Source organism: Emydura macquarii, unplaced genomic scaffold (genome assembly GCF_026122565.2).
Source record: "Emydura macquarii macquarii isolate MOO-44397 ecotype Brisbane River unplaced genomic scaffold, CSIRO-AGI_Emac_v2 contig_3328, whole genome shotgun sequence".
In the NCBI taxonomy this organism is placed as follows: domain Eukaryota; kingdom Metazoa; phylum Chordata; order Testudines; family Chelidae; genus Emydura; species Emydura macquarii.
The window spans coordinates 3,323,788-3,342,636 of NW_027133465.1; the positions used below are offsets into that span (position 1 = coordinate 3,323,788).

The 18,849-nt window shown below is 48.4% G+C and overlaps 1 protein-coding gene across 1 annotated transcript in view; it reads left to right on the top strand.

Annotated features, from left to right (window-relative positions):
* The window catches only part of GDPD4 (glycerophosphodiester phosphodiesterase domain containing 4), a 46,483-nt gene extending 29,320 nt beyond the window's left edge, over positions 1 to 17,163 (top strand). Inside the window, exons 9-17 of the mRNA XM_067533245.1 lie at positions 679 to 824; positions 1,870 to 1,952; positions 3,328 to 3,478; positions 4,122 to 4,343; positions 6,138 to 6,295; positions 8,829 to 8,976; positions 13,843 to 13,925; positions 14,861 to 14,943; positions 16,582 to 17,163. Of these exons, the coding sequence (XP_067389346.1) occupies positions 679 to 824; positions 1,870 to 1,952; positions 3,328 to 3,478; positions 4,122 to 4,343; positions 6,138 to 6,295; positions 8,829 to 8,976; positions 13,843 to 13,925; positions 14,861 to 14,943; positions 16,582 to 16,613 (1,106 nt within the window). The 3' untranslated portion in view covers positions 16,614 to 17,163. The remainder of the gene's footprint in view (positions 1 to 678; positions 825 to 1,869; positions 1,953 to 3,327; positions 3,479 to 4,121; positions 4,344 to 6,137; positions 6,296 to 8,828; positions 8,977 to 13,842; positions 13,926 to 14,860; positions 14,944 to 16,581) is intronic.
* The last annotated feature ends 1,686 nt before the right edge of the window (positions 17,164 to 18,849 follow it).

Consider the following 18,849-nt stretch of genomic DNA (forward strand, 5'->3'; position numbering starts at 1 on the left):
AGGGCATAGTTTGGAGAGATACGTGGGGTACAGAAAAGAAGGGGGATTGACTGATGGAAAGATTTAGTGATTCAGGAGACCAGACTTGGCTCAAGATCCAAATAGCTCTGGTATAAGTCAAGCCCTGAGGCAAACTTGTAAGCTGATTTTTAGTTGCTTGACTATAGTTGCTCCATTTTTGCAGCTTCTTTGTTTATAAGGCAAGGCCGTTCCACTCTGTGCACAGATCATGGAAAGTTCTTAGGAATGCAGAAGGAGATAAGCCTCGGCCGGATTCAGCAAGCTATGCAACCTTGATAGATAAGCTGTAGTTAGCTGCAAAACATCTGTAAAAGTATCTTATGAATAATGTATGTCAGATAATATAGACCAATAGGTGTAGAGAACATAGGTTTACGCCCTTGTAAGGGGGACATGTATGTTACTATCATATGTATGTAGGTAGCAAAAAGGTATAAAACTGTCTGTAATTTTGACTCCATGGTCTTTTTCCACTGTCCCCGTGTGGGCTTGGAGACTGACCTCTGCAGAATAAACTACTTGTACGGAGACTATCCTGACTAAATTTGTGTGGGTCTCTATCAGTGCAGGGAAACGAGCTTCAGGGAATCTTTTTCTTACAAACTCAAATGTTACCAAATGGATTAACCCTAGTCTTCCTCCTCTGCATTCTTTCAGTTGTTCAGATGATAATTATTGGTCCATACCTGGCTATCCTTGTCTTTCTTTTCTTGATACCTCTGGGGATGTACTCCCCCTGCATCAGAGAGGTGGGGACTCTGGGGCCCAAACCAGCCCTCATTGGACACAGAGGAGCACCAATGGTAGGTCTGGGGGAAGATGTTTGGTATCATTCTTTCATGATCTGTATTGTAGCCTGCACATTCGCCCGCCCCCCGCCAAGAGCTATGCACTTAGCCTCTGATGGCAGGCAGGGAAACGGTTTTGTTTTGGATCTGCATGCAGAAAAAACCCTCTTGATTTCATACCAAGCACCATCAGTGGTCCCAAGCTTTATGATGATTCAGGTCAAAGAACACAGGCATTGTGGGTGGTGTGGAAGTGAGCAAAAGAGACAAGGGGAACAGTTCAGAGTGATGCTTGGGAAAAGTACTGAGGGGAAGGGATAGTTCACAGCACGAAATAGAGACTGGGGGACACTTGAAGATGAGGATCAGAAGCTTAAATGTTGTGAGAAAGAAAAGAAGCCAGTGAAGCAGGTGGAGGAAGGAAGTGATGTGGTGCGAAGATGATTTTGTTGGCCATGTGTTGGGTGGGCGGCAGAGGGGAAATGGCTGAGTGGCAGGCCGGGAAGGTACAGATAATTGCAGTCAAGGCTTGAAATAACTGGGGGCAAACTAGCATCTTGGTGGCTGGGGCTGAGAGGAAGGAAGGCGTTGAGAAGAAGTCGCATGGTTTGGTGAAAGCCTGGATGTGAGATGCGAGAGCCAGAGTTGACCTGGGTATCGTGGGGTTACTGTCAACGACAACAGAGGAAGAGGAGGGAGGGGAAGGACTAGAGGGGAAGTCAAACTCTGCCTCGGATGTACTGATTTAAGGAGGAACGTAACATGAACAAAGCCTCCTGCTGAGTTATAAACCGACTGAAAACGCTGGACAGCCTGCGGCTTGCCCTGCCCACCGGCAGGTTTGTAAATGAGCCTGGAGGCTCCTAGGGCCCTGGTGGGACCCACAGGTATGAAGCAAATGAAACAGACCTTTAACAATACAATGGCCATTTACTGCCAATCCCCTGGGGTAGGGGTTCGGGGGGGGGGGGGGGGGGGGGGGGTTATGAAGAAACTGAAAGTATCCTCTGGAGTCATCTGACACTGTCAAACCGGGCATTCCTTTATGTCCTCTTCCTAGCTGGCTCCAGAAAACACTGAGATGTCGTTTCAGAAGACCATTGAACACGGTGGGCATGGTCTTGAGACAGACGTCACAGTTAGGTAAGGGGGAAGCCGTGTGTCTCAGTGTGCAACTTCCTCTGGCTGAGATTTCACTTTGATCTGATGCAGATCTGGGCAATTAACACTTTCCGGGCTATGTGCAATCTTTTATCAGCTAGTGTTTGACCCAACTGCATGTTGGGCCTGGGCCTGGGCCTGCTCCCATTGTCACTGTGGGAGTTTTGCTGTTGATTTATTATTATTTCTATTGTAACCCCTAAGTGCCCTAGTCATGGACCGGGAGTCCATTGTGCTGGGCGCTGTACAAACACAGAACAAAAAGTTGGTCCCTGTCCCAAAGAGCTTACAATCTAAATATAAGATGGCAGGGAACAGATGCAGACAGACGGGGGAGTATAAGGAGTAATGATTACTTCATAGTTCACCTGAGTATGTCACAGAAGACAGATCCCACCGCGAATGAGCTGACAGACTTCAGTGGGACCAGATGCAGAGAGAACAACCAAGTTGCTCGCAATTGTAAAGGCCTACCAGAGCAGTGTATTAGTTATTGCCAGGATCTTGACAGGCCATCCTGAATTGGAATCATTGCCCATATAGTGTTGGGTAGGGTGATCAGCTTTTTATTGTTTATGTAATGCTGTGGAAGGCATGAATTTAGGCCCCAAATCAGCAAAGCACTGAAGTATATTGTCCAAGTGCTTAGCCGAGTCAGGGCTTTATACAGGGTAAAATTCTGCTCTCACTTACACTCTTGTAAATCCAGCTTTGCTCCACTAAAGTTGACAGGACTACTACAGAATTACCCAGGTGTAAGCTAGAGCCGAATCTGGCCCATAGCCATCGCTGTATTTATTCCTTACGTGTCAGATCCAAGTATCATTATTTCCATTTCCCAGGTGGGGAAACTGAGGCACAGGTGACGTGACCTCTCCAAGGTCACCCAGCAGGCCAGTGGCAGAGCTGGGAAGAGAAGCCAGGGTATGCCTACACTGCAATCAGAGGTATGGCTGAGAAATACAGACCTACGCGAGCTAGCTTTCATCTGGCTAGTGGGATTAACAGTGGTAATGAAGCCACAGCAGCCAGGGGTGGGTTGGCCACTCAAGTACTTACCCAGGGCGGGCTTGTGCACCCGTTCTGCTACAGCTTCACTGCTGCTGTTGTTTGACCTAGCTAGATCAAAGCTGGCTGCGGTATGTCTACATGAGCTGCACTCTCACCCCTGATTGCCGTGTAGACACAGTGTACCCTAGTGCTTGTCTCACGCCACCGCCTGTGGGAATACATTCCACTCCACGTGTTGTGTTCCAGAGGGCGTCCTTTTATTCAGGTCCTTCGTGTGTAATTGCAGTCTTGCTATACCGTCGAATGAAGTTGTCCCTGTTTGAAGAGCCCTCTCCTTTTATCATAGCTATGATGGGATTCCATTCCTGATGCATGACAGCAGCTTACGGAGGACAACCGATGTCCAGGAGGTCTTTCCCGAGAACGCCACCCAAAACGCTGCCATGTTTTCCTGGGATGCCCTAGAAAAGTTGAATGCAGGAAAGTGGTTTCTCAAGGTAAAGTTGTTCAGAGGTCTTTCTTGAAGTGCCTACTGCCCAGTAGGGTGTGAATAGGATACGTGCTCTGGGCCTGATCAAAAACCCATTGAAGTCAATGGGAGACTTGGGTTCAGTCCCAATAATTATGCAGAAGGCAGCAACAGAGAGGTGCATTTTCATTTACCATCTTACGTACCTGTGGCTTTCTATAGGGTTAGCAATTGCATAGAAGAGAAGGCTGAAAGGAGGTCTAAGCTATTTGTGCAAGGCATAGACATAACCCCTAGGGGGCAGGAGAAGAAGGAATCCCCACTCACTTTTTATGTCCTGTTGATTTACTCCTGAGTGCAGCTGCAGAATTAATCCCTTCTCAAACCCAGTCCAGCTTTTTTAACGGGGCTGCGAGACTGTTGAACGGGGTCAAAGATCCAGCATTAAAATGTTAATTACGGCTTAAGGGAGAGAACACGGAGACTCATATGTTTATACCAATGACGTATAGGAGATGAAAACTAGCCAAGGGACAAAGAGAAATGAACTCTTCCATCCAACTGACCACAATAGCTACTTCCCCTTTAGAGACACAGGAACTGTTTGTATGCAGCTGACTCATCCCGACTTCTATTTATTTATGTCCTTGTGTATTTATTTATTTTTTTAGGACAAACCATTTTCATGCATGGGTTCCCTGTCAAGAGCAGATCAGAATTTGGCAATGAATCAGTCAATTTACAAGCTAAAGGATTTCTTGAGACTTGCAGGCAGTGCGAATAAATTTGTGATCTTTGATCTCTACCGCCCTCCAGAGAAACACCCTTACAGGAACACCTGGGTCAATGCAACACTGCACGCGATCAGCCTATCAGGGATCAACCCTCATCTGGTATGGTGATGTCACTCCTGCATTGTCTTTGTTTAGAATGGAGGCTTGGGGCCAGATCCTCAGCTGGTCTAAATCAGCATCGCTCCACTGACTTCACCAATGAAAGATTTAGCCCATGAAATTTGATTCTTCCACTGGTGGCGAGTTGACTCAGGACCCAGCCTGGCGCAATTATATAAATGCATTTTCCTGGTGCCATATTATAATACCCTTGCCCATGCTGGAGAGTTACACCTCAAATCACCCCACTGATTGTAATGGGATTCCTTGTGGGGAAAGGTGTGAGTAGGGTATTGCAGTCCAGCCCCATGCCAGTGTTGAGTGGGAATGAATGGTTGCCCATTGCTTTGAGATCCCTCAGTAAAAGGGCTCTGTGCCAAGGGCCATATCCTCAGCTGGCGTAAACTGGTGTAGTTCCAGAGAAGTCAAAGGAGCTATGGCAGCTTACACCAGTTGAGGATCTGGCCCCATGACTGCAGAGTAGCATTGCCATTGTAGAAGTGGGTGGCCTACCCGCTGCTCCCTGTCATGATTATTACCATTATTACCATTGCACCTAGAAACCGCTGGTCAGTATCAGGGACTCCACATGTTCCTTTAAAACAACCAGAGAGGGCGACCCTGTGATTTATATTGCTCTTCTCTGCCCCACCCAAAACAATCTCAATAGTTGGGCCAGTTCCCAGCTGAGGCAGATTACAATGGGGTGGGCATATCTCTATGGGCTCCCACGGAAAAACGGATTTGTAATTCACCCTGGGTGCAGCGCTATTGGGAGAAGCTTTAGTGTAGATGGGGCCTTTGTTTTAAGCACTTTAACGACATGGTTATGAAAACATCTGAGCCCAGTTGCTGTCACTTGTAGTGACTGATGGCTACATAGTTTGTGTACAACAGGGCCTCCATCCCTTTTCTGCACTCCTCCCTGTCATTCTGGGATATGAGTGCCATAGTGTACTAGCTAGCTGTTTACCACTGCATCTACTGTATGTGGTTAGAATTGCCTGTGTGTCAAAGGCCCTATAGTGCTAATGGAGATTCTCCATTACTTCGTGTGATAGAGGACTGTTCTTTTGGGGCAGGAAGATCCAAGTTCTAGCCCTGCTTTTGCCATGTGCAGTTAGATATGTTCATGGTGTGCAGCAATGACACATGCAAACTTCCAGTTGGCCAAAGACATATTTTAATAGTTACCATCTCAGCCGGCTGTGAGGGGACTAAATTGATGAATGTCTGTAAAGTGCATGGAGCACTTTGGATGGAGGGTACTACTGAAGTGCCAAGTGTTATGACAAATGTAGCTTTTGGTGATGATCAGTGTATGAGGCTCCTGGAAGAGGTTAAAATCCCTGCAATACTCCTGGCCAGTTATGCAGTGCTTAACCTGCGGCAGGGAGGTGAGGATTCCTTCCTGACACCTCTGGTGGTCATCTGCTGAAGCATTACTTTTGATTTCCCTTATGTTAGCAGGTACAAATACAAATATTGGTCTGTAAAATTATTCTCAGTGCTTTTAAGGATCCAGCTACATAATCTGATTCCCTGTAGCAAGGAGTTCCACAGGCACACCATAGGCTCCTTGACAGAGCATCCTAAGTCCTATCACCGTAGTACCCGAGTGTGTGTGTTTATTTTAAATTTACCTGCTGCAGAATCAGAACTGACCTGCATTTAAATATACCTGGCACGTCACTGAGTGAACCCCTCTTTCCTTGGATTATGGGACTACGCAGAAGGCAGGGGGATATTCAGGAGTATCCCTGTTAATTCACGAGCTGCTGTTGTTACTCACAGGTCCTGTGGCTGAACAACAACGTGAGGCCCATTGTTCAGTCTGTAGCTCCCGGGTTTCGGCACATCATGGGCAGTAAGGCCCCAGTTGACGAGCTATTGAGAAACAATATTATGCAGCTCAATCTAGTCTATTATGAAATGTCCAGTGAAGATATCCGGTAGGTTGCTGTATAAGCTTTATATAGGAGGTAAGACCCTTCAGTGGAATTGCAAAAAACAAACCAACCCTGCATATGTAACATGCCAGCTTAGTGCATGGGGTGATGTCTTCCGATAGTGATTGGCCCCAGTGACTATCAGAGCTTGGTACTGAGGGCTTGTCTACACTACAAAAGTAGGTGGACTTAAGTTAGGTCAACCTATGGCCAGGGCAATAATTAAATCAGCTGTTGGTGTCCACACTGCTCTCCTTTCGCCGGTGGTGCGCATCCTCCCCAGGAGCGTTTGAACCAACTGAAGTGGGGCATTGTGGGGCACTGACAGCTGCGTGGGGCTCACAGCCGGATTCTCTCCCCCCTCCGCCTGGGGCTGACAGCCTGAGCTGTTAGAGCCTGGCTGGGAGCTCAGTTTCACAGCAGAGAGTTTTCCAGCAGTGAAACTGATCATTCTTGTAGGTTTCACGGCTGCTATTGTTTCACATTTGGTCTCTGGCACTAGGCTCACAGCTAGTGCCCCATGCAGGGCCCAAGCATAACTTTTTCCAGCCCAGTACAAACTTGTAACACGGGCCCCCTCCCACACACACACCCATGGGGGTGCAGCCTCGGCTGGGCCCCTCAGGACCTCCAGGCCCCGGTAAAGTGTACCCTTCCCTCCCCCCACCATTTGAGGGCCCTGCCTCAATGCCCTGGGGCTGACAGCCTGAGCTGGAGAGGAAATGTGAAATAAGAGCTGCTGGGAAACTGACAAGAATGTCAATTTCACTACTGGTAAGCTCCCTGTCTAAAACTGAGCGGGGGGCAGAGTGGAGCGCCAGATGTGAATCCTGTGCCGGGCTGACAGCCAACAGGCGATATAAGCAACTAGTGTCTACACAGACACTGCGTCACCCTGATGACATCAACCTAACCGCTTCGCCGCTTGCGGAGGCGTAGTTCTTCAGTTGGCGTAGTGGGTGACTTACATCGACGGGAGCAACATGGTAGCGTAGACGCTTACAGTTAGGTTGACATAAGCTCTCTTATATCACCATAACTCTGTAGTGTAGACCAGGCCTCACTCCCAGCTCTAGGAGTAGCTCCATTATAGTCCCAGGCTCAATCCCTACTGATGAGCATCTGTATGTATGTAGCCATAAATTGGTGCATGTAAGTCCAACTGCCACTGAAGCTGGTGTCATGGTAGTTGACTTTTTGCTGAGATCCCAGTGAATCAGTGGTGGTGACGGAAGGAGAACCCAGAGGTCCTGACTCCCTAATTGTTCCATTGATTGCAACAGGTGGTGGATCATCCCCAATGTCAGGGTGCAAATTGACACACAGCGTTAGCAATTCAACTGCCTGGCATCCTTTGATGTAATTTATGTCCACAGCAAAGCTCCATCCTGAATACACTGAAGTGCCGCGTTGAATCAGAGATTTGGAGCTTAATAGTTTTACCTTCATTTTCAGATCCCAAATCTACTGGATTCTTCCTCTGTACTTCAGAAACTGTGCTGCAGTTGTTCTAACAGTAATTAGATTGATCATGCAGATAACATGTAAAGAAAGGGGTTCCTTATTACAGAAAAGATATTTGTAATATCATTGGCATGGTGGCTTGGCAAGTGACCACTGCCCCCTAGTGACTGGTTTATAGGCAACCTAGCCCTCCTACTACTGCTGTAAGTTTACAATACTTTGTAAAATGTAAACTCTCAAATAGAAGGGCTCATGTTTTCTAGAATGGTTCAGCTATGCTGTTCTGCTTCCCCTCTGTGGCTGGAATTTCTGCTTTTCTCAAACCGCAAGAACACTTCAGTTGTTAAAAAAGCAGCAGTTTATTGCTTCAAATTGGAAGGTGCTTGCAGCTCCGCTTTTCTAACGCTTGTTCCAAAATCCCAAGCAGAGTTACCAACAGTTTAGCATCCCACCGGATCTAGTTAATGTATAGAACAAGAAATAGTGACACTGGCAATATAACTGTTTAGAACTAGCACCAATTCCTTTAATGATCTAGAAAGAACAGTCATATTTTGTTAAGGTTCCATTTAGGAATGATTTATAAAGAGTCAGTTCATGAGCCAGAGCTGTTATAAGCATGTTGTGAATACGAGAAGCAGGTGTTGTAGATGTTTATAAGCCCATCAGTGAAGGTGTTCCAGATGGTTGTAAGATGGGGTTATAAGTGACCTATTAACCTGTTAGACACTCTAACAATTCATTAGCTATTGATTAAAACATCTAAACGTTAACACTTTATAAACGGAACCTTAATACAAAGCATGACTGAAAGAACCCTGTTTTTATATTGTTATTCAAATGTGATTGTCCCCCTATTGAAGATCAAATGTTCCAATTTGGCCGATCATAACTGACACCAGTCTTTTACTATAATCAGCTGGTTGGCCAGTCTTGGTTCCCTCCACTCCCATGCTCTCCAGCTCCCAGGGCAATCCCCCTCAACACACTAATAGCCTCCACTGAGCTGGCCCATTCGCCCTTAAAGTTTATTTTTATTTGAGGTCGTGTTTGGTGTGTTTGTATGTTAAAGGAAATACGCTGAGGCCAACATCACCACCAACTTCTACGTGGTCAGTGAGCCCTGGCTCTTCTCCCTGGCCTGGTGCACCGGAGCGCACTCGGTGACCACCAACGCCGTACACTTGCTGAAGGACATCAACCGACCTCTCTTCCTCATGGTAAGGGGAAAAACCAGCCCTGCTCTCCAGGAGCGAGGGACCCAAAAGACTGTCTGGGGGCTGATGGTCATGCTCATCTGTAGATATTGTGGGACGGGTTCATCCCTGCAGTCGGGCAGGGATGGAGGGGAGGCCCTCTCGGCCTGACACAATCAAGGGCAATATCCTGAATGGCATCCCTAAATGGCCCCTGTGGGACTCCGCAAGAGTCTAGGTTTGCACCAGCCCTGCTCTCTCTCCCCCTCCAGCTGAACTTGGAACACCCGTTCCTGGGGGTGCCACGGAGGCCATGCATAGGCCCCCCCCACCAGTATTCTCTGAGGGAAGGGGTGAGGAATTACCCCTAACCTGCTATCTCTTTATACCAGCCACAGTGGCACATGGGGCAATGATGGTTCAGACCCAATGTCCACATTATGCGTATTAACAGGAATAAAATGGAAGGCATCCACTGGTAAAACATCCCTGGCATAGCAGACAAACACAACTGAGCCAAGGTCTGGCAGAGCGGAGAGCCTCCGGTCTTGAGAAGAGGGAAAAGAAACTAATTTAAATCATCTGCGGAAAGCCGGGGCTCGCACCCACCTGAGAAGACATCATCTTGCCTGCTGACGGAGGCCTTCTGTCTAGAAGCCTCCTGACCATGCTGGTGGTCTAGGCAGTGTGTCATCTCTTGAAGCATCCTAGCTTCCTGCTCATGCATAGAATCACAGAGCCACAGGATTAGAAGGGACCACAAGGGTCATCTCGTCTAACCCCCTGCCAAGATGCAGGATTTGTTGTGTCTAAACCAACCAAGACAGACGGCTGTCCAACCTCCTTTTGAAAATCTCCAGTGAAGCAGATTCCACAACCTCCATAGAATCATAGAATATTAGAGTTGGCAGGGACCTCAGGAGGTCATCTACTCCAACCCCCTGCTCAAAGCAGGACTAACCTCAACTAAATCATAGGCAGTCTGTTCCATTGTCCTACTGTTCTGACAAATAGGAAGTTTTTCCTAAATCTGCTATGTTGTGGTTTGAACCCATTGCCTCTAGTCCTGCCCTTTTTGGCAAGAGACAACAAATTTTCTCCATTTTTTTATGGGAGCTTTTCAAAACTGCGATCACGTCCTCCCTTAATCTGCTCTTTTCCAAACTAAACATACCCAGTTCCTTCAGCCTTTGCTCATAGGGCTTGCATTCCATCCCTGTGATGATTTTTGTCGCTCGCCTCTGGATCCTTTCCAGTTTCTCTCTATCTTTTCTATACGTTGCTGACCAAAATTGGACACAGTATTCACCAGCCCTGGGTAGAGCAGTACTATCACCTCCTATGGCTTGCATGCTATGCCTCTGTTATTGCAACCCAAAATTGCATTTGCTTTTATTGCAGCAGCATGGCATTGCTGACTCATGCTGAGGCTGTGATCCACCACGACTCCTAGATCCTTCTCAGCAGTGCTGCTGCCAAGCCAGTTTTTCCTCATTTCTGTATTTGTGCATTTGGTTTTTCTTCGCTAAGTGTAGCACCTTCCATTTGTCTTTGTTGAATTTCATTTTGTTGTCTATAGCCCAGTTCTCCAATTGATCAAGATCCCTCTGAATTTTAGCTCTATCCTCCAAAGTGTTTGCAACACCATCTAGCTTTGTGTCATCTGCACATTTGATCAGTGTGCTCTCTATATCTACACCAAGGTCATTAATAAAGATGCTAAATAATACAGGACCCAGAACAGATCCCTGGGGAGCCCCACCTGAGACTACCTTCCAATCTGACATTATTCCATTAATAGCTATGCTGTGTTTGTGGTTGTTTTACCAATTATGTATCCACTCAATAGCAGTTCTGCCGAGCCTGCATTTCTCCAGCTTACTTATCAGAATGTCACGTGGGACTGTGTCAAAAGCCTTTTTCAAGTCCACGTATATTATATCCACCACATTTCCCCTCTCCACCAAACCAGTTTCCTTGTCAAAGAAGGAATTCAAGCTGGTATGTCATGATTTATTTTGAGTAAATGCATGCTGGCTGCTTGTGGTTATCCCTTCATCCTCCAGATATTCGCAAAGTGAATATTTTATACATTGCTCTTGTAGTTTCCCAGGACTGATGTCAGGTTGACTGGTCTATTGTTCCCAGGCTCCTCCTTTTTCCCCTTTTGAAAGATGGGCACTACACTATCTCTTCTCCAGTCTTCTGGGACCTCTGCTGTCACCCATGAGTTTGTAAATATTATTGCCAGTGGCTCTGAGATTTCTTCAGCTACTTCCTTCAGCACCTGGATTGAATAGCATCAGGCCCCACTGACTTGAATTCATTCAGGTTAGTCAGAAGATCTCTGATGTGTTCTTTACTTATCCCGATGTGCAATCCTTCCCCTTTACTGTCTATGGTCACTTCACTAGTCGTCTTGTCACATGTTTTTTGTGAGAAGGCTGAAGCAAAGTAGGCATTGAGCAGCTCTGCCTTCCTATCATCTTCCTTTACCTGCTCACCATCTCCATTGAGCAGTGGAACCACCCCATCCCAGATCTTTCTTTTTTGTCTGACATACGTGTAGAACCCTTCTTGTTGTCTCTAATATTTCTTGCCAACTGTGACTCCTCCTTTGCCTTGGCTTTCCTGATTTTGTCCCTACATGTTCATGCTATTCGCATGTATACTTCCTCAGTGACATGCTCTTCCTTCCATCTCCTGTAGGTATCCCTTTTGGTTTTTAGATGGGTAAAAAGCTCCTTGTGCAGCCACATTGGCCTCCTGTGGCTCTCGTATCTTTCCTCTGTGTTGGTACAGCTTGATGTCAAGTCTCTAGTATTACATCTTTTAGGAATGGCCAGCTCCCTTCCACTCCTTTTCTTCCCAATTGTCTTCCCATGAGACCTTGCCCATTAGTTCTCTGCACTGGTTGAAATCTGCCTTTCTGAAGTCTAGACTCCTTGTTTTGCTGTTCTCATGTCCTCCTTTTCCTAGAATCTTGAATGTGATCAGATTGTGATCACTTCCTCCCAAGTTTGCAACCACTGTGCATTTGCAACTAATTCACTAATTTGACCCTGTTGGTCAAAACCAGATCCAAAATGGATGACCCCTAAAAGCTTACAGGACCTATTATGTTTTGCTGTAATAATCTTCCAACAAATCCCAGGGAAGTTACAATCCCCCATTAATACTAGCAAGAGCTAATTTTGTTACCTGCTTGTAGAATGCCTCATCCACTTCTTCGTCTTGATTTGGTGGTCTATAATAGACCCCCCCCATAATATCACTACCGTTCTTTTCCCTCTTTAGCCTCACCTAGAGACTCTTAGTAACGCCGCCACTCATTTCCTCTTGGACCTCAGAGCATGTGTATGCATTCTTGATGTACAGATGTGCATCCTCCTTTTTTCCCATACTACCCTCCCTGAACAAGCTATATCCCTCCATGCTGGTCCTCCAGTCATGGAAGTTTTCCCACCAAGTCTCTATAATGTCAACTAAGTCATAATTTTCTTCATATATCATGACATCCAGTTCATCCTATTTGTTTGTGATACTCCTTGCATTGGTATTCAGGCAATATTTTGCAGACTGCCCTGTTGCTTTTCGTCTTGCCTCTTGAATGCAGTTGTGATTTCTAGTCCCTTCTCCGATACTTTGCTCCTTCCCCTTGTCTTCATTACTTGAACCTAGATGCACATTTGGCAGATTTTTATCACCATCCTCCATAAGACCTAGCTTAAAGCTCTCCTTTTCAGGTGAACCAGGTGATGTCCAAAGATGCTGTTCCCATTATTTGATCAATGAAGCCCAGACCTGCACAGGAAGCAACTCTTACATCATCTCGTTGTCAAAGAAGTCCTCTCGCCGACACCACCTGCATAGCCACGCATTTATTCCAGGATTTGATGGTTCCTGCCCGGGCCTTTTCCTTCAACAGGGAGGCACCACTTGCACCTCAAACTATTTTATCTTTCTTCCCAAAGCCACGTAGTCCTCCTTGATCTGCTCAAGGTCATTCCTGGCAGTATCATTGATGCCCAGGTGGATAAGTAGGAATGATCCGGAGGCAGAGGACCAAGGGAAAGGTGCATTATAATCATCTTACTTTGGTGGGAGGAGCTTGTGTTTTCCTCCAGTCACCCTAAGATGCTGGTCTGACCAACCCATGGATCACACCTTATTCATCCAGACCCCTCCGAATACCCTGCTGGGCTAAGGGGGTCTCCTGTGCTGTTGGTCCCATCTATAATCTGTCCACTCTGAAGAAACCTACATTTCACAGATAGCCACGGGGCTGCTTTCAAGCTCACACACCGGATATAATGCTCCCTTCTCCATCCCGGATAGGCCAAACCTGTAAAGTTTAGACCCAAATCAGGACTTTCCCCATGTTCAGATGCCTTCAGATTTAGAGATTGGGTTCAGCCTGTTATAGGCATATGGGCAAAGTTCTCATCTAGAACTTCCTGGGATTCAGACCCAAGGATTTGGGGTGGTCCTATTGAGTAGTCAGCAGGGCAGGATTTAGGGAGAATCTGAATGGTGACATCACGGGTTATGTTTCGTCTTTGAGTGTCTAGTTCTCTTGCTGTCCAGCTCTGTCTGTGTCCAGTCATCTCACTAAAGGATCCCTCTTCTTTTCATTACAATTGAGTCCAGGCTTTTCTCTGGTGCAAGGGACGCAGCAGGCCCCATCTCTGAGGATGATGATGAATATTAGCTCATCCAGAAAGGAGGCAACACCAAGCTAGGTGGCTGCTCTTTGCAAATGTCAACAAGCTCCATTGAAACATCAGCAGGAAGTTATAGGGCAAGCGCATCGGTCAGTTTAATTGCCCCAAAAAATCAGATTTAGACTAAACTATTGTGCTGGACGCTTTCTCTGTTGTTCTCTTCCAGACACCAAAGGAGTACAGAATAATGTGGCTTCTCACAGATGTGGTTTCAGCCCTGCTCATCTCACTCATATTTGCTCTACATTGGTAAATATCATGCTGCTAAAATCTCTGGGGATGTTGATGGCCACAGACCTCTTTGGGTTGGAAGGAAGGGTCAACTAGTTCACACCCCTCCATGGCGGCAAGGTGGAATTAGTATCCTCATTTCTGAACCATCTCTGACAGGCCTTTAATTATCCGTATCCCCCTCCTTCTCTCCCAGTGCCCGTGCCAAATGGCTTGTCTCCTTCCCCAGGACCATGCTCCCTCCCCCTTTGGTGATTCAATGTCTCCTGCATCACCTCCATCCACCATTCCAGCTGCCAGACACTCATCCTCCTTCCCCCGCTTGTCGTGTTGTGCTGAATGTTGATTGTAAGCTCTGTGGGGCAGGGGCTGCGCTTTTGCTCATTTCCCGGGGCACCTCAGACACTTCCGGGTGTTTAGCTAAGGGCAATAATAAATAGATCTCACTGCAGCTGGCTGCTGGGGCCTGGGATGAAGGGACCCTCACAGCCTGCTGACATTCAGGCAACGTCAGCCGTTTAATGGCCTGGTACAGTCTTGATTATTATTAGTTTCCAAAGTTACTGAGGAGCCATTAACTTTCAGTGAGATTTAGGAGCCCAAGTCCCATTTTCAAAAGAGATTTTGTAGTTTAGGGGCCGAAGTCACCTGAGTGGTTTTGAAAACGTTATCTTGTTTGTATCATGTTAGCATCTAGTGGCCTCAGTCCTGGACTGGCTCCTGTTGTGCTAGGCGCTGTACAAAAACAACACAAAAACAGTCCCTGCCCCTAAGCGCTTCCCATCTAAGTTCAAGAAGAGTGACCACAGGTGGGCACAACCGTGAGATGGGCAGGGCACAAGGAAATCATGAGACAACATCAGGCAGCTTGAGAGGCGGGGGGCTCCGTGCACCAGCTGTCTGGTCTAGCCTTTGTTCTCATTGCGTCACCACTGGTTTAACTCTTGCTCTAGGTGGAGAGAGAGGGGATTGACCTGTTGTTCGGATGACGGCGGCGTAGGGCTTGAGAATGGCACATACAACAAATTCAGAACGGGTGAGTCCAGCACTCTCACGCTCCCCCGCTCTGCGCAGAGGCGTGCACGGCCGCTGGCTTAGGGCTTGTCTAGATAAACAGCCAGCGTGGGGCAAGCTGGGGTGTAAATCTACAGAGCGCTAGCCTGCCGCGTGCTAACTGTCCCCGCGGGCCTGCGGCCGCTCACTAGAAGTTCCCCTGTACACATTGACCGATTCCCCTTTCGAAGCAGAGACGATGGAAGCACACTAGGGAATGTTTGGTGCATGGTAGCAGGGGCCTTGCGGACAGTGCACGGCAGGCTACTTCGCTGTGGATTTGGTGCCAGGCAAGCTGAGGTATAACTGTTCTCTAGACAAGCCCTTACTCTCTTCATTCACTTACACCAGAGGTTCCCATTCTGTGGGGCACACCCCTCTGGGGGTCGCAGCGGGGCCCAGGCCAGCACCCATGGGGGCAGGGAGGGCCACCCAATCACGCTCAGCACCCAGCTCTGCTCCGGCCGTGACTCCAGGCCGTGGCTCTGCTTCCAGCCCCGCCCCAGCTGGGGCCCTGGCCTCAGCCCCTCGCTCCTGGCCAGGCCGTGACTCTGCTCGTGGTGGCGACCCCAACCCTAGCCCGACCGCGACCCAGCTGCGGCTCCGCCCCTTGGCTCACAGCCCGGCTGCAACTCCAGCCCCGGCCCTGGCCCTGACCCCGGCCCCGCTCCCAGCCCTATCTTCCAGCTGTGGCTGGGGGGGGAGGGGAGTGCGGACCAGGAGTAAGGGGGGAGGCGTGAGCTAAAAAGTTTGGGGACCTCTGACTTACACCTTAATACTGGGCATCCCGTGCTTACAAAGCCCTACAGCGCTCTGGCAACAGCACGAAGGAAAACCTCTCACAGTGTCCATGATCGCTGTAGAGGCCCCTCATATTGTGTGTGTGTGTGCAGCACGCGCTCTGTTTGGCCCGCTCCATTATTTTGCCTGTCAAACAGACGTACAGTGTAACCGGGTTGGTGGGTCAATGAGATCAAAGCTCAGGAAGTACAGTCGTGTTGCCCTTAGGTATTCACGGTATAAAGCAAACACTGATAATGCAACCTTAAGGCTAGGACTTCAAATGCATAGGAGTCAGGCAATGGGAAAAGGTCTGGTTAACTCACCCTCATCACACATACGGTACTCTATGTATTTTTACTACTAGCTCGTACACCAAAAAGTGCCTGATTCAACTCCTATTTACACCTATTTTACAGCACTCTAATTCCTGTGCTTGTGAAGGTGTTAACTTCAGACTTCCATTGATGCAACTGAGAGCGAGAAATGCATCTTGGTGAAACACTCACAGCTCAGCTGAACGCTCCAGATTGCCAGGAGCTGGGGATGGGGGAAGCTGGGAGGAGTCAGGTCTCTGCCAAACCAGCAAACCTTTGACATGTCAAATCAGCAGGGGACGCTGCCGCCTGATTTGCATTTCGAGCCCTCAAATGAAAACAAAACGTTGATGGCTCGAAAACCCGGGCAAAACGACCCGACTAAAACAATCCCCTGGGACACGCAGAAGAAAAGATTGACTCATTTTCAATCCTCACGGCTAATTTGTCTCGGCCCATTAAACAAGCTGCCCACACACGGCAGCGGGGCAGTTCCTGTGGCTCACCAAATGTCCTCTTTTCAGAGCTCAATGATCTGCCAACTGTCGTGGCCTAGGAGAACAAGGCCGGAGGTGGGGTCCTAGCTATCACCCGGAGAACAGACCCTCCTCCCCCGCAGACAGAGGAGCCGCAACTCCATGACGACACTGAATTGGGATCAAGATGGAGACGCCAGGTGCTGCTGTGATGTTAGCTGAGCTGCCCTAGTACTGAGGCCTTTGGGTCAGGGTACTTCTCGTACAATGCAACGGCGGAGGTGTGCGGATGAGCCCGAGGCGCCTTTTAACGCGCGGATCCCACGCACAGGACCCGGCAGCTAGTCTCTCGGACTCAGCTATGACCTGTCCCTCCTTTCATAAATGCCCAAGACTCCTTCCATATGCCTCTGTCCTGTGGGAGGCTTCAGGGCCTGCTTGAAAAGACGGCAAGTGTCTGTAGTGGCTGGATGCTGAGCCATGCAAAGAAGGAGCCTCCCAGCAGTACTGGGCCCGTCTCTGTGCGATCGCTGGCCTCTCAACACGGGCAGAGGCACCTGGAAATGCAACTTGTAATGAGTGGATTTAAAGCGGATGGTTTCAGTATTTTTGTATGAAGCAAATAAAACCCTCCTGCGCAGCGAGCGTCTGTCGGGCTCAGTGAGTTCACAGGGAAGGGAGGGTGGGGAGGCCGTGTACCGAAAAGGGCAAGTCTTGCCCCCTCCTCAGCAATGATACAACAGCCCCACAGCATGGGGGATGGGGCAGGATGGGGAGAGCCAGACAGCCCTTGTGTTGGGAGGGCGATGGAAGGGGGATAAAGGGCCTGACCCAAAGTCCACTGGAGTCCACGGGAGTCGTGCCAGTGATCTCATTAGGCTCTGGCTCATCACCAGCAACAATACATGGTCCCACTAGCCCTGCCCAGAGCTGGGAGCCAGGAGCGCTGGGGGACTGGCAGTGGCTGTGGAAAGCCTCTGCTGCCACTTTGCTGCACACATGCTCCCCTTACTCAGCCCTGGGCAAGGGCGGCTGAGAGTGCGAAGCTACATAAAGCAGCCGCAGCCCCAAGTCCAATTCATGACGAGAAATGGGTGTGGAAATCCCTTAGGCGGTTTACAAACCGGAGCCATCATCGGGACGCTGGACTCCAAGGCCCAATAACTGCTGCACGTTAATAGTCTGTTCAGGTGCCTGCATTTTACACACACGATGAAACTTCCTTTATTTCCTTCACTGATGCTCAGTCCTGGCTGAAGGGGCTAGAATTTGTCCCTGCAAGGACACTTTTTTTTTTTCTTTCTCCTGGATACTTACACTCATGCTTTATGGCACATTTAAAAAGCAGACTGCTGACATAATCAGTGTTGGTAAGACAAGGAGTTTTGCGGCGTAGTTAATAGCCCAGGATGTGCTTCTGCCCCCTCCAGCCCTAACACATCCATGAACGATCTTGTGAGTGCTGGTGAAGGGTTTGCCAGGCCATACAGCCCTGTATTTCTCACAGACACGGGTGATGCAAGGGTCTATCCCATGCTACCCTGCTTCACCCCTGCTGCGGCGGAGACAAGGGGGTTGGCGGCCCTGTCAGTGTCAGCAGAAAAACCAAGAAGGGTTGTGGCTTTAGTGGGGTGGAGACTGGCCTATTGTGAATGTGAACCCGTATCATCGGCATTTGCTTTAATAGTTTCGGCTGTGCAGGAATCCATCCCTGGCTGGCTCTCTTGTTTAGAAAGTGCTCTATAACTGCTTCCCACCTCACCCTTTTGAAATCCACATTGTTGATGGCACGTGGGACTGGTTAAGTGCAGCTTTGCAATACTTGGCCAAGCAGGGAGAGCATGTCCCAAGTTTAAGCCATAACCGTGCATTTGAACAGATGCTGAGGCATTTTAAGTGCAATTTTTAAATAAATGTTAGCTCGCACACTCTGGTGCTGTGCCATGCTAGTTCAGCAGCTGTCGCTCATGCAAGGATCAGATTGGGAGGGGGAAAAAACGGTGACAGGTTAGGGTCCAACCCTTATCCAGTCCCTGACTAGCTGCATGTTTCTGCTAAATAAAACTGCCAGGACTGAGAGTGATGGTAAAAATAGCGATACCAATGACTGGGTTTCAGCGCCAACACTCAGTGGAGATGAAGGGTGTATAGCTAGGGCTGCGCTACCTGCATGTGGGAAAAGTTTTCTTTGCCCCCTTAAGAACTAGAAAAATTAAATTTAAAAAAAAACAAAACAACCCCCCATCAGTGTCTGCAGACCCTGTTGGGGCCAAAGGACGTGCACTGTGGCATACAGGTAAATACCAGCGCAGGTGC